This window comes from Arachis duranensis, chromosome 10, assembly GCF_000817695.3.
Source record: "Arachis duranensis cultivar V14167 chromosome 10, aradu.V14167.gnm2.J7QH, whole genome shotgun sequence".
Classification (NCBI taxonomy): domain Eukaryota; kingdom Viridiplantae; phylum Streptophyta; class Magnoliopsida; order Fabales; family Fabaceae; genus Arachis; species Arachis duranensis.
This window is the reverse complement of record NC_029781.3, coordinates 4,926,783-4,942,567: the sequence shown is the minus strand read 5'-3', so window position 1 is coordinate 4,942,567 and position 15,785 is coordinate 4,926,783. Positions and strand designations below refer to the sequence as shown.

Genomic DNA, 15,785 nt, shown 5'->3' with positions numbered 1-15,785 from the left:
TCTACCTCACGTTGATGGACCCCTGTCTCCAAGTGTCTCCTTGTAGACTTGCACCACAGAACCATCATTCTTCTGTTGATGTTGGGTCTCCAAGTTTGTTGTTGCACTAACTTTATCAAGCTCTTTTTGTACTTGAGAATCCATTGACAATGCTTCAGTAGGTGAGTTTTGAAGCGAAATAGGACGCTGCCTTTTGTGCCCTGCTTTAAAAAAGGGAGTACTCTGATCCTTGAAAGCCACCTGAGTTGTTCCCAAAGAGCCAAGCGTGGATGGAGGATCTTTCTTTTCCTTAGGCTCCACCTTTGCATTTGATAAGGACTTCACATTTGCATTTGATGAGGATCCAGCATGCATGTTATTAGACCCAAAAGAAAATTTCTTACTCACCAAATTGGAGCATATTGCTACATTGGCTTTTTTTGGCACCACATTGTGGCCTTTACCCACTTTTTCCTTGCCTTTTCTACTAACTATAACCCATTCACCCTCTTTTGCACGAGTATCCCTTTCCATACGTGAGTCTTGCAAATTATCATGCACAAGATCTACTGCACCATGCTTATCCATAATTGGAATTGATTTGGCATTAATTTCAAATTCAAAAGTTAAATTTTGATTTTTTACTGGGATTTGACTACCTTCCACTGTTTTCTCGTTGTTATCTACAGGAAAAAGTGATGACAAATTTTTCTCCTTCACCGTGCTTTCCTTCCCAATGCCATTGTTGTTCTCTTTCGCACATTCTCTTGTTACATGCCCAAAGTAGCTACATTTTTCACAAATTAAATTCAAGTGCTCATATTCTTTGTCATACATATGACCATCAACTTGAATTTTTTTATAACTAGAAGTCCCAAGTTAATTTGCATACATGCTCTTGCATACTTTCCCCTCTCTGCAGACTTGGTGGCTAAGTCGATGCGGATCGGTTTGCCAACAGCTGACGCAATCATTTTCATGGCTCTCTCTTGATAATAGTTAATGTTTAAACCTGTGATTCTTATCCAAACCATGGTAGACCCAAAAGTGTTTTCACAAGGTCTGAATGAAGAACTCCAAGGTTTAACCGCAACATAGCTTCAAGTAATCATCCACGGTCCTCCAAGGAGAACTTTCTCTCTATCCTCCAAGAGATCAAATTTGACTAAGAAATAGCCAAAACTGACATCTAGTACCTCATATCCTCCTTTGGTTCTCCAGACGCCTTTAAGCCTGTGTGTGATCGCTGTATAGCTAAAATTTTTTCAAGAACTTTGATCACGATGGCATCTTTGTAGGGCTCTGCCAATATCTCTTTTGCTTCCTCAGTGAATGTCACAGTTGGTATCTCCGAATCGCCTTGCTTACCAACTACTGTAGCCATCTTATCCCCATCAAGAGAATCAGCAATCTCCAAAGCTCTCCTTGCTGAGGCACCAACAACTTTATCTCTGAACGATATCTGCTGACTTTGAGTCTTGTTACCATCTCCTTTAATCCCCTCCTTTTTACCTGATGCATGTCCCCCTCCGCTCTCCCCCTTATTGCTTCCGCCGACATGGCCGGCTGCCTTGCTATGTGCCACCCTCGAAGACTCTCCCCTGCTCTCCCCACTCTCCATTTCACGTACTCTCATGTACTCTCTCGTACTAGGGTTTGTACTAGATCTATTTTTTTGGACTCTTTAGAGAAGATCAAGAATAGGCTGGCTAGTTGGAAAGGTCAGCTCCTTAACAGAGCAGGTAGGCTTTGCTTAATTAAATATGTTGCTTCTTCTCTTCCTATTTATCAGATGCAAGTGACTCTTTTTCCTACTTCGGTTTGTCAAAAGATTGATTCTGTGCTTAGACAATTCTTGTGGAAGGAAAATGTGGGGGACCGTTGCTTAAATTTGGTCAAGTGGAGCAAAGTTGTCACTCCAAGAAAATATGGAGGCTTGGGAATTAGAGATACCCAATGTGTAAATTTTGCTTTACTCGGAAAGCTTGTTTGGCAATTATTGCATAATAAAGATAAGCTTTGGGTAAGAATTATGTTGGTAAAATATTTATCTGGGAGTTCTTGCTTTTCACCCAATTTTTCTAATAATGTTTCAAGCACTTGGCGAGCGATTTATAAGATAATAGAAAAGCTTCGTGATGGTTTTGATTGGTGTACAGGCAGGATGTCTCAATCCTTTTGGTATCATGCTTGGCGACCATGTGAAATGCTAGCTCCTTTGGTTCCTTTTGTGCACATTTCTGATTCTCACTTGAAGTTAGAAGATGTCTGGCACCATGGGCATTGGCGGTGGGATATTTTTTGCACAATGATTCCGGAAGAAGTTAAACTTGATTTGATGCTCTTTGATCCTATCAAGTAGGCAGGAGATAAAACAGGTTGGTTTTGGACAAAGTCAAATACTCTCATCTACTCGACTAAAAGCGGGTATGAATGGCTATAGAAGAAGAAATTTGGCTGGAATGATAATGAAAATTGGCTTTAGCTTTGGCGCTTGAGAATACCGGAGAAGATAAAGTGTCTGCTCTGACTTTGCCTCAACAACGGAGTTCCCACAGCTAGTTACCGGTTTCAAAGAGGTCTTTCTACTTCTGATTTTTGTCAGAGATGTTATCTTGCTCTAGAGGATATTAACCACTGCTTTAAGACTTGCCAAAAAGCTCGTCAGATTTGGATTAGCTTAAATTTGGGAATGACCGCTGAAGACTCTAGTTTGGATTTTGTGTCTTGGATTCGTTCTAACCTCAACAAAAATGAGTTTCTCTTTGCAGCGGCCTTTTGGTGGATTTGGAGGGATAGGAACAATGACATCTTCCACCAATATAATCCATGGAGTAAGGAGAAAATTGTTCACTTAGTTAAACATGTTGCTCGAGATTTCTCTAATGTTATTTTCAACCAAAAGCATATTATTCCTTCTTCTTTGAAATATAACTGGGAACCACCTCCAATGAATGTCTGTAAAGTGAACTGCGATGCAAGCGTTTTTGAAAATAAGCAATTAGCTGGCTTTGGATGTATTATTAGAGACACCATGGGAATTTGGATAAAAGGTTGTTCTGCCAGTATACCTCTTTCTCTTTCTAGTGTTCTCTGTTATGAGTTTCATGCTATTTGGAGATGGCTTGTTATGGCTTGAGATTGCGAGTGCAAAGAGGTCATATGTGAAACTGATAATCTTGATGCGTTTCTTCTTGTTTCGCAAGGCACAACCAGCATGATTAGGAATAACTCTAATCTGCTTGACAAAATCAAAGAGATGCTCCAGCGCAATTGGACAGCTACTTTAGTGCTCATCCAGCGAACAGCAAACAGAGTGACTGATTTAATGGCTAAGACTGCTGTTTTAAACAAGCAGGTGTATCTAGAGTGGTTACTGCCTCCTAATAATTTAGACATTATTATTAGAGAGGAGTACTACTCTTTTTCTTAGGTCTTTTTTCTTTGTGTTATGTTCCGTCACAAAAAAAATTCTTTAATTATTTTGAAATTATATCTCAATATTAAATTCATTTAACTTTAATTATTTGGTTTTTTAAACTATTTGCTAATGATGTCAATGAGTTATAATTCAAATGACATAATTTTTCTACATTCATCTAAAAAATCGCAAATTCGTCTCTTGATTAAAAAAAAAAACTATTTACTCATGATATAAATAAGACAATTAAATGACAAATCTACAGAGATTATCATTCTACAATAAAGGCTTGATTGTATGAGTGTCTAAGTAATTTTCATTCACCATTGACCCATCCTTACACGTCAATTTAGATTGGTGGAGTGGAATTGTATGTCTAAATACATCAAAAAAATAGTTATATCTCAACAATCTTTTGTCTAATCTCAAGAGAGTATATATAATTATTTGATAATTAATATGTGAAAAAATATATTCAAATAAAAACAATTATAGAATGAATTCCCATCAAACATTTTGTTAAGTTAGCATAAGATGTAAAATATTGTTCAACAGACAGTAACATTTTTAGATTTAGTATATTATATGGAAACATGAGATAAAAGGAGAAACATAAAAATATCTCAAAGCAAAACGGAGAGAATAATTGATAGAAAACCAAAAGTATAAATATTAGTCGGAATTGTACATTATTTGTACTTTTATTAAAGATTAAAAGGAAATTTAAATTGATTGCAAGACTTTTTCTACACAATCATGCTTTATTCAAGATAACACAATTATAAATTTATAATTGAATCTCTATCTCAACACCAGTAAGATAATAAATTAACAAATTCTTCCATACTATCACCATTTTTAAGTAATCACTAACAACTACTAAATTGTTTAAAGTTCTAACTCAAAAAAGAATCATCATCGACTAACTACAACCAAGTTTCTAAATTTTCATTTAATTTCTTGAGCTACAAAAATAATGACAGATAAATTTAGTAGGGTTAACTACATGTATTAGACATGAAAAATCCCTATCATCAAATATTAACAGATACCACATTCCCACTTAAAAACAGTCACAAGAGAGTGGATCCTCTCTGATGAAGAAAAAATTGGATGGTGTCAATTGTGATCTCTCACCCTTCATTACTCTCTCATATTTAATTTTGGTCCCACTTATTAAAAAATCTGGAGAATATCCATTTTCCACAAGAATAACTGCAATAAACCAAAATAATGCACAAAGTTTGCTTCATTTTCCGCAATATAACTTCCTCCATCGTGCCTACGGCCGTGCCGCCATCAGCTCCATCTCTATCACCATCATCATTGTCTCCACTACTGCCACTCCGTATTATTAGACATTAACGTCATAAATCCCCAAAACGAACATGGTCAGTTGGTCACATATCGCATATATAACTTAAAGCAGCAACATAAAGATCTACAATGAATATAGTGCACAAAGTTTCATTACTTGCCAATGACCAATCCTACAGGTTGATACTCGATAACATGAAAATCCTATATTATATTACAGGCACAGCTAAGGTGCAAGTTTGGTAACAGTTCATCAACCAAAGTATTGGCATAGGCTATGATACAATTAACTAGCTAGTATGACTGTGTAGAGTGAAGATGATCATCCAATCTCACGCAATACAGAGAGGGAAACCACAAAAGCCTTTTCATCTTGTTTAAGGTTATAAAGACTGCATAGAGGTGAACCTGCAACCATCCATGCAAATCTGCATTTACCAACTTGCTTCACTGCCATGGCATGGTCATAAGTAACATTATACACAGCCAAAGCATCATTATAAATATCATTTATGTCTCTTGCACTATCTTCCATATTGTCAGCACCACCATACAGTTTCTACGCAAAAAGGAAAATTCCCATCAGCACACACTGTTCATGGTAACATCCAGGGAGTAAAAAAAATGTGCTTACATATAGAATGAGTGTATATACAAATAATATAACTAGAAAAATATGAATTTCACCTGCTTATAATATTTGATGACTTCATCTGCCTTCTCTTTGGAAGCATCTTTATCATTTTCTTTGTCTCTTAAGGCAGCAGTCATATCACTCTTATACTCCTCATATAAATTTCGCCAATTTTCCAAACTTGTTTTAGGTACTTCAATATCAAAACAAGGGAGTTTTTTTATTTCTGGTAACATGGACAGGACGATAATCAGCATCCATAAAATGGACAGATTGTACATCACCTTATATAAAGTGCTTGGAGGAAAATAAATAAATAAATCATGAAAGTAAGCTTCAAAATCACGTTAAGATTGCTGCCTTATAACCAGAAGATTGCAAATTTGAATCTTCATAAACACCCCTTATCCTCTATGAAAAAGTAGAGCAATATACATCTATCATCCCGGGACCTTGCCAGATGGTAATGTTATGTGCTTGACAATCCTTTTCTATATTTATATAAATACATAAATACCTGACTTAAATGCAAGTACTCACCTATTGCAGAATCTTCTTTATGTTGCCATCTGAGAACCTCATCGTATATCATTCCTAACACAGAGGTTGAAGTGAATGATTTCTCCTTTTCCATATAATGTGGGAACAATTCTGCCGACAACTCTTTTGGGACTTCAATCTGTTGATAAAGTACATGTTTCAGAGTTCAGACTGGAAAATACAGATGGTATTCATTCTGGAAAGCATTATTTGTAAATATTTACATCAATAAAACCAAATTCAAAGTGATGTCATCTATTTGACCATACAGCACCAGAAACAAGATTTTTCAATCCTGAAACGAACATTTAAATAGTAGAAAACCGAAAACCACAGATGATAGAATAAAGGATATGAAATTATTGCATCTATTGGCAATGACTGGCAACAAATGAATAAGAGAAGTTTAGGACAATTGATCAGAAGAGAAGAGACATGCACCCAGATTTGCACGCCATAATGAACATGCAAAGTAGAACACAATACATTCTAATATTTACAGATAACAAAGTTCATCATGATAACAGTAAATTTAATCAAGTAATGAATGCATTGCACACAATCCAAGATCATAAAATCCCATGATTGGGGAAAAGGACAAATAGTTCCATGCCAAGTGAGAAGAATGATACGGTCAAACTAACCTTACGACCACTTTTCTTCGGGGCATCCAATGCCATATAATATATATTAACCAATCTAATTATGTTTTCCTTCACTCGTTCCTTCTCCTCTTCATTTCTTATGGTCAAAAATCGATCCATAAGTGCCATCCAGCTCTCAGCAGCCACACCTATTGCATTGCTGAAAGATACAAAAAATAAAATAAAAGAAAATCCCTAAGATCAACTGGAATTGTGTTCCACCAACAGCCTTGTTACCTGGATTCGCTATGTTATTCAAGTATTACATGTAACGAGTACAGGATAAGGTGTCTAAATCAGCATAAAAGAGTGGTCATCTAGTAGATATGAGTATGACGCACGTATTTAAATCTAATTTTTCCTGCAGTACCTTGCACAAGGTACAATTTCGACTTCGGAAAGCAGATATACAACTACAATTCTACAAATTTATATATATCTCTGCAAATTCACCTTGGTTCAAATCGAGTCTTTAGGTATAGTCTAAAAAGCTGTTCCTCAAATTCCTCAGAAGACATATCACGTGGTTCTTTAACACTTGGTTCTTTATCATGTGGTTCTTTATCATAAGGCTCTTCAGGTCGAGTTTCCATCCAAGGATCACTCTGTCTGAAGTATTTTAATAGCTGCAGCATTTCAAACTTTGAATGGTCAAATTAAACTACTTTAAAGATCCTCAGAGAATAAAATGCACATATACATGCAGACAAATAGCAAATAAGAAGGGTATATTCCCCAAGAAGAAAAGTTCCATTTTGTGAAGATAATGGGACAACAATGCAATAAACAAATTTAGAGAGAAGAATAAATTGAATTTCAAACAGAGATTGGAACCTCAGAATTTTGTGAAACCCAGTACTTGTCTCCATCAAAATCGCCTCCGGCAATCTCATCTGCCACAGAGCGAGGGCCAACACACGGGAAGAAAATTGCATACTTGCTATCGCCAACATAAGATTTTAGTTCCTCCACAGGTACCGCATCCATTCTGTGAATGTCCCCAAAATGTAAACCTGGATTTCTGTAAACTAACACCTCCCCTGTAATTGGGCCATTTTCACTACATAAAAAAGGAACAATCAGCTCAGACATAATAATATTAAATTGCAAAAAATTATTCCATTTTTTAAAGGAACGCTATAAAGCATGATGCAGCTAAACATGCTCATTGCATTTTGTTCTACTCAATATTGCATACAGTTCATTCTTGGCGAAAATGGCCATTTTCACTACAAGGATGTATGTGTCAACAAGACAAATATTCTGTTTTCATTAGTTTTGAATATCAAATACATCTAAAATTTAGAAATTTTTCTGGATAAAAGATTAATTAATTCCAAAGAGTAAAAGATTTATGCTTACTGAATTACACAAACTTGATTTCTTTCTAATTTTCCAGTAGGATCAACAGTCCCCATCAAATAGAAAGAATCCGGTATATAGATCTTCCCTCCTCTAAGCTTCTTCATTTCCTCCTTTGCAAATACGGACAATTGAAACTGCAAATGTGGCTCTTCAATAGGAATCCCACATAAGATCATTCGCAACGCAGTGTAGTCATCCATCTCACCATGGTTTAGAGCAACTGCATGTAAATGATGGTTAGAAAGCTTTGCTTGGTGAGACTTCAACACATTTAAAACAGTAAATTAATTCAACTCTTATCCAAAGTCCAAAATAACTAAATAAGTAAGACCTTGATGAAATATGACTAAATATATCTTATTAATCTGCATGAACAACCTCTAAAAGCAGCGCGCTTATTAGAGAAGATTTGGTCAACATCTTTCAGATTATCCTCAAGTACTTCTATGAAGTATTCATTTGGAACTCCACCATAGCTTAGAAGTGCAATGAGATATTTAGACAAGAATGACCGATTTGGGTGATTGCTGAAACATGTGGAACTTTAGTTAGTGATTTCTCTCCCTAAAAAACAGTAGATATTTTGCTTCATAAGAAAAAAGCTTGAACAATCTACTATCTATTATCGGTTGCAAACTTTGGGCAACATAGAATCATCAAATAGTGTCCTTATGGATTTCTTTCAATAGAAAAAAGATAGCGAGTAACCATTTATATTCGTTTTATCAAATAAACGACTACTGTGCTAGGGGCTAGCCTTGGCAAACCTTGTAGCCTTTGGACTTGGAAGTTCCTAGTAAAAACTCTAGGAACAACCTCTCTGGATGCATACATCTACCTTCACCAAACTCCACCAGGTGAAACCCTCATCTCCTCCAAGCACTCTTATTAAGGAAATCATTATATGCCTCTTTAGCCCATTTATATCGAGGATTATTAGTAAATGGTGAAACGTAAATATAAACAATAAATTACAGCATTGAAAGGGCTCATTAGTCAATGGTCTGGTGAAATGCTAAAGTTGTGCATCCAGATGAAACACATAATTCGAGAAAAGCAAATACATTATCCCCTTAACAAGTAATATGTGATTGGACATATACTTTATCAGCTTCTGAACTAATTTAATTATCAAAATAATGATAACTAAGACAAAATACTAGCAGGAAAGGTGATGATGTGAAAAACCTCGTTCCCACCACTTCTAACGAATCTATGCTTGGAGCATTTGCAAGTTCTTTGTCAGTCTTAACTTTAATCATTGAATCCCGAACCTGGATTGTCCTAGGAGGAAGCTGCATGATCATCAACCCATATAGTATTAGAGACAAAAAGTATACTTTACGCTAATATTTTTCTTTATCTAGAGAAAATAAATTATTTTATAGAATAGACCACAATATCAATCCAATTCTAAGTAGAGAGGATGTCAAGCACCTCTAGTAACCAGGAAAAATATATTGGAAAGCTAAAATACCAGCATGCCCTATGGATAAATTTGGGAATATACACTTCTATAATATAGTCCACCAACGCTTAATTGCAACAATATTTTATAAACATGTCGCCTATGTTATCCTTCTCATCATTATAAGACTACATGTTCAACTTAATCATTGAAAACCAGAATAAAAACAGTGGAGCAAAACATTGAAATACCAAAATGTACAAATATCTTATGATCTACACAGTTATAATTTACATATCAATTCAGACAGCTTAAAAAGCACTCAGCAAACTAGGTGTTCCATAATATTGACTAGATAAACATATGCCAAAGAAGAAACCATGACTTTTAAAAACAAGAGTTGTTCAAAAACATACCGTATGATTAACCACAAGTGTGCCTTTAATTGCAGAACCCTTGTGGAAGAGACGGCACTGGATCATCAAAGGCTTTATGGGCAAAAGGGAAAATTATAAATTCTATTAGGACAATATCCACGCATATGACATGAACAAGCAATACAAAAACGTCATTGCAATATTAAAACAGGCAAGGAAACCACAGAAATTGAGCATCTCCCATTGTATCATCAAAAGCTAACAGATTGGGAATTTCCTAAGTTTAATGACAGTCATAAGCACATATAAAATTTGTCATTTACTTCACCAGGAAATACCAACAAAAGGAGAACCAGAATATGATAAAGTACAGGGAAAAACATATTGTCTCTTTCATTTTTCCCCCATGATTTAATCCATTTAAGACATTTTTATTCTTATGGAAGACATGACGGAAAAAAAAAATACCAGAAAAATGAAGAGCTCCCATCCAAAATTTTTCTCTTCCATGCATCGACTTTCAGAACAGTTTTTGTGTGTGCAGTCATTAAAGTTTAACTCCACAATTTTTCAGGCATTAAATAAGATGAAGCACAAGCCACAAACCACAATATCGGAGAATGTATAAACCACAAAGGTGAAACTTGAGTTCATCCTTTCACAGGAAGTGAAACAAAATTTAATCCACCAACCAAAACTGTTATTAGTTACCAAAAGCAGATGCATGGTTCTTTTTATGATGAAAGAGTTGCAGTAGTGCCGTAGTGGTTTTGCAACACATTTTTTCTTTTTAATGTGGATTCTTAACAAATGACTAGTCATTGGGGGAAAAAAGGAATTTAACTGAACAATTTAGTGGAATAATACACTAAAAAGTCAAGAAACCTTCGTGGTTTTATTTTTGGCAGTTCCTTTAGATACATTGGTAGGGCAGCACGACGCCAAGTCTTCTGAGATGAACCCAGTTCCATCTGTGTGAATACGCGGTTTGCCATCTATATCGGGAATTTTTTCTCCTTTTTCATCCTAATTCCCAATGACAAGGAAGGTCAAATAATAATAATTTGCTTCATGCAAGACTATAAATTATAAAAATTGAGTATATTGGCAACTGACTATACCAGGCAATATTCATCATCAATTTGCTTAACATTCACACTAGCCAAGTCAATGTCAAGTTTGAATGTCTTTGATAGAAGAAGAGAGAATCTGAAAACCACTACAGTTAGTTTCTTGGACAAAATCTATTATGAGGTGATCAAGTGCAGGCCAAAATAAAATATAAATGTCTAAAATTAGTATTTGTCATAATACCTAGCCATATACTTATCCACACTAGCTAACGTGTGAGCATGCATAAACAAACATCTAGCTTCGATCATTTTCCGATCTGCCAGAATGTACGATGCCCTCTCATCAGCAGAAGAAAGTGACTTCATCCTAACAAAATAACACTTTACAGAGGACGATGCTGGGTCCTTCTTCTTCTCTTCCTTTCCACCATCTTTAAAAACTGCTCAATTGGTGAAAGATGTATAAACACATGCCAGTCACTACAAGTTTCTTAAACAACTCAAGAGATAACATCTGATATATGGCACAGTAATGATCTATTAAAAATAGAATATTATATATCAAAGGATAAAATTTAAAAGCAAATTTCTCACTCTATTTAGTAGTTAAATCATAATTGGAGGTTAACCAGAAAAGGGAGAGGGGGTACATATAAAGAACAAGAATAAAAAGGTTACCAAAAAAGCGATATAATCTAAGGCCAACTTGGATCCCTTCCTTTCCAAACTTCTCATACAGGTTGATAGCCTCATCAACAGTGATTCGCATCTTTGGGATACTTTTCTCCTCGGAGAATTTAACAACTAAAACATTGTCATCCCCTAACGTTCTCTGTAGGTGTGTTCTTGAGTTCTGTATAATAGGACCCTGAGAGATTGATATACATACAGGACCAATAAAGTAAAGCATTAGCATAGAAATAAAATATCTATGTAGAAAAATAAACAATATGCAGGCAGCTTACTGATACAGAATCACAATTTCATAAAAGTATACAAATAGCAATGCTATACAAATGGGAACCTTGACGGCAGTAAAACCACCGAGTGGTCACAAATTTTGACAGTACAAAAAAACAATGTCGAGATCTACAAACCTTGAATCTTAAGCTCCCATCCGTAGAAACATAGCATTGATATACATGTGGCCTACTAGAATCCCATTCAACATACTGAAGAAACCAAGGTTGTCGTTAGTACAAACAGAAAAGAAATTTAACGCAGAATGAAAGAGCATCATGTTAATATGCATCATTGTAGACTGTAAAAGTCTTCTATCCCAAGGCTAAACAAGATATTCCCATCCTGTTAAACAAAATTTTTATTTTTGTATGTCGAGCACTATTGAAACAATTAAGAGTTTACTAATGCAAATTTTATGACTACCATAACTGCCAAATATTAAAATTTGAAACCAAAGTCAACTTGATTGCAGATCTCACAGTTGCACTTAAACCAATTGCAAAGGAATAAACTATAAACCTATTGCAAAGAAATAAACCAACCCAAATTTCTATCCAGAAATCAGTTCATGATATTTACCGATTGCCGATCGCAATCCTTTATATATTTATGCCCCACATCTTGCCATATTGTTCTCTCAAACCTTCCCATAGGCAAATCTTTCAAGCTTCTAATATAGTCCGGTTGAAGTCTCTCAAGACTCTCCCTGTAATTGTATGAATGAAAACAGAATTATATGCAACGAAAAACCAAAAACCATCCAGAAGAATAGCCAAGATGCACTGAGCTTACCCTCCAATGTAACTCAACAGCAGAAAGGCCCTTCTGAACTCCAATTCTCCAAGTGCCACCATCTGTGGACTAAGCATTTTCTCTTCTCTTCTCTCAGCATAAAAATCCAAGGGGTTTCGTTTAAGTTCTGTAACAACGGCCTGAGAACTGCCTAAACCAACTGTATCTGTAGCTTCAAAAATGAACGACAAAGAGTGAAGCTTGTAAATGATCCCACAATGGCACTAAAAGCCCTAACTAACGACATTAAAACTGTGTTATGTTCCCGACAGAAGCAAGGTACTTTACTAAGAAACCAACATCAACATATAAATGAATCATAGTATCACACTCAACATTGCATTTGCAGTATTCATGCTGCACAAATGATACTCTATTTATTCATACAAACAATCATGGAAAAGAAAAGCAAACTCAAACAAACAAAACAAAAATAATTTTGACAAAAGGGTAGGGGCAAAACCGGAAATAATTTAGTCTTGAAAAAAGAAAGGAAAGTGGAAAACGATTTTAAACTCAAAATATGCTATGCACATAAGAAATAAGATCAAGCAGATAGAGATTCCAAGTTCAAGTTTGTCAATAGTTAAAAAGTTCCATTTTTTTTTCCTAAAGAAAAATCAAAAGAGGAAGCAAAGAAGTGAAGAACTACTCCTTTTCCTGTGTAACTGAACCCAGCAACGAGTGAAAAGATGCAAACTCGAAGTAAAGAAGCATACTTTGGTGGTGCTGGCTCATCGTGCGCGTAGGTGAACCGGTGAAACCGTTGGGAGAGAGAGTAGAAGAAGCAAAAGGGGAGTTCGACGGAGAAGGAAATGAAGATGGGGATGATGAGCCAGTTGATTGTTTGATCAAGTAAAGTATGAATGCGCTTAGAGACTTGATTTTGGAGTTTGAGATTTTGTTTAGTAAATTAAGGGCTTCTTGCTCGTCAATTTCAGCGAGCTTGCGCCTGACTTTAGAATCTGGAGGACTCTGGTTCTGTTCCTTGCAGATGCGCTCTAGAAGATTGTCCACCGAAGCTGGAAGAGGCACCACTACTTGCTCTGTTCCATTGTTACTCGCCATGTGATTGTGAAAATGTGTGAATGAAGAAGAAGAAGAAGAAATGGCGAAGAACAGTGAAAAGAGAGCGTGTTAGGAGTGAGGACACTGAAGAGTGGGTGACTATACATGATTCTGCGTTTACGTATAATGATTGAAATTTTTATCTCCAGAATTTTAATTTTGAAAAGTGTTGTAACTAAATAAAAGGGTTATGATAGCTAATTAATAATTTTTTTTAATAAGATGGATAACTATTAATTAAATTAAAATATTTTATATTTTTAAATTTTTTATTTAAATTTTAATATTAAAATAATTATTTATATATTTAATAAAATACGAAAAAAACATGTCAAAAAAAGTAATGAACGAAATTGGTGGAGGGAAAAATAGGTGACATGACATAACACTGTCACTGAGTTTTAAATATGATGGCGGAAAAGACTCGAGAACAGTAGTACTGTAGTAGCCTAGTAGTAGTGGTGTCTCCTCTCCAAGACTCCGAGTCTACCATGCGTTTTTAGGAAATGCTCTATTTTGGCGTTTTTTTCTTTTTTTTCGTGATTGAAATAAATTAAATAAAACAAATAAAACAAATAAAATAAAAAATTGTTTAAATAAAGAGATAGTCTCATTTAAAATTATTCTTAAACTTCTTTCAAAGTGAAAGAAGTTCTACATGTGAAAGTTGTAACTTTTTTTTGGTGTTAATTAGCGAACAACTATTATTTAAATAAGAGAAAAAAATAGTAATAAAGGGAGCGCTAATTATTTTTGATATGCTAATTACAGTTGTATAATACGTATAAATGAAATTTTGGGTGTATAATACCTAACTATGAGACTCAATTGGTTTCAAAAAAAATCGTTAGCGTCGATTTGTTTAAAATCGTTACCAATGATTTTAGTGAAAAGGAAGAATAATTAGAAAGCTTTGGATCAACAACCAATGGCTAGAATCAACTTAGAAAATAAGAGTAACGATTTCATGGTTGTAAAAATTTTGAAAAAAAAATTATCTTACTTAAAATGGTTAATCTCATTTTCATAATTTTTTTTGTCTCTTTCTGAAATCATAAGTCACGATTTCTTATGACATTGAAAACTCCCATATCAGGGTATTACACCAAATTAGTATAATACTAATGTATTACACTCTTCTGATTGTAATATACAAAAAAAAATAGCCGATTGTGAATTTCATGTAGATATCCGTATATCCGTGGATCTACAAAAATAAATAAATAACTAAGTAAATATTTTTTATGTTTTATATACGTTGTATTATTTTATATTTTTATTTAAGAAAATATGTTTAATAATATTTTAAGAGTTAAAATATTTAAAAGAGTGAAAAAAGAATTTTATTAATATTTTTTAATAAAAATAAGTTTTTTAAAATATTTGTATGTTTTGCAAATATATCTAAGATCGGATGCGGATCGGATTAGATCCAAGCTTAAAAAAAGTTGATATTGGATTCGATCCGATAATTTTAATGTTGATCAGATCGAGATTTCAGCCATATCCGATCTGCATTCAGTAGGGGTGGTAAAGTGGGCCTCCCCGCTCCGCCAAAGCCCGCCACAAAATGGAACGAGCTGGCCTGCCTCGCCAAAGTAATATAAACTGGACTTATTATCCCGTCCCGTCAGCCAGCCCGCATTCTTTTTTTGTTCCTCAAATCCAAAATCATGACAAAAAATCTCTCCAAATCACAAATCATAAAATTGATTCACAACATATTCAGAATTTCTCATTTCATCAATTAGATAAATTAATAATTAGAATTTAGATCAAACAGATCAAAAAATGAGAAAAATAGAAGTAAGTCACCAACATATCAGAATAGATCAACAAAATGAAAAAAATTAAAACAAATAACAAACTTTCAAAAATATAATCACACTCAAATTTTGAAATAGATCTATGACTCAAAAATAAAAAATTGAAATAGATAAGAAAATAGCAGGGCTGGAGAAGGTGCGAGAAGTTCACCGCTACTGATACTTCATACCGCCGCTGTAAGGGGAGACCACTACTGCTGGAGAACCTCTCGCTAAAGAGAAGAGACGAGCGCAGACCCGAGAGAGAACATACGAGCGCATTTGCAACGGTGAGGGAAACAGAGCCAAGAACGAGAACGAGACACCTTTGCCAGTGACGCTAGTGATCTGTGCTGTTACCAGTTCAAGGGACGCTGAGCTAGTAAGAGGGAGAGCTCT

At 34.9% G+C, this 15,785-nt stretch overlaps 1 protein-coding gene across 2 annotated transcripts; it reads right to left on the bottom strand.

The window, feature by feature from the left end:
- Positions 1-4,842: 4,842 nt before the first annotated feature.
- On the bottom strand, positions 4,843-13,704 carry LOC107468620 (probable RNA-dependent RNA polymerase 5). 2 transcript variants are annotated; one of them, XM_016087933.3, is made up of 18 exons: positions 13,233-13,704; positions 12,514-12,685; positions 12,301-12,427; positions 11,856-11,930; positions 11,437-11,626; positions 11,000-11,198; positions 10,807-10,894; positions 10,571-10,711; positions 9,725-9,796; positions 9,089-9,195; positions 8,279-8,427; positions 7,898-8,120; positions 7,370-7,595; positions 6,989-7,161; positions 6,536-6,695; positions 5,892-6,030; positions 5,405-5,577; positions 4,843-5,276 (listed from the first exon to the last, which is right to left on the bottom strand). In XM_016087933.3, exons 1-18 carry the CDS (start codon positions 13,579-13,581, stop codon positions 5,040-5,042), a joined length of 3,000 nt encoding a protein of 999 aa, XP_015943419.1. In that variant the 5' UTR covers positions 13,582-13,704; the 3' UTR covers positions 4,843-5,039. The 2 variants fall into 2 exon arrangements, with proteins under 2 accessions (XP_015943419.1, XP_015943420.1); XM_016087934.3 differs by having other exon boundaries at positions 12,514-12,679; positions 13,233-13,703.
- Between the last annotated feature and the right edge of the window lie 2,081 nt (positions 13,705-15,785).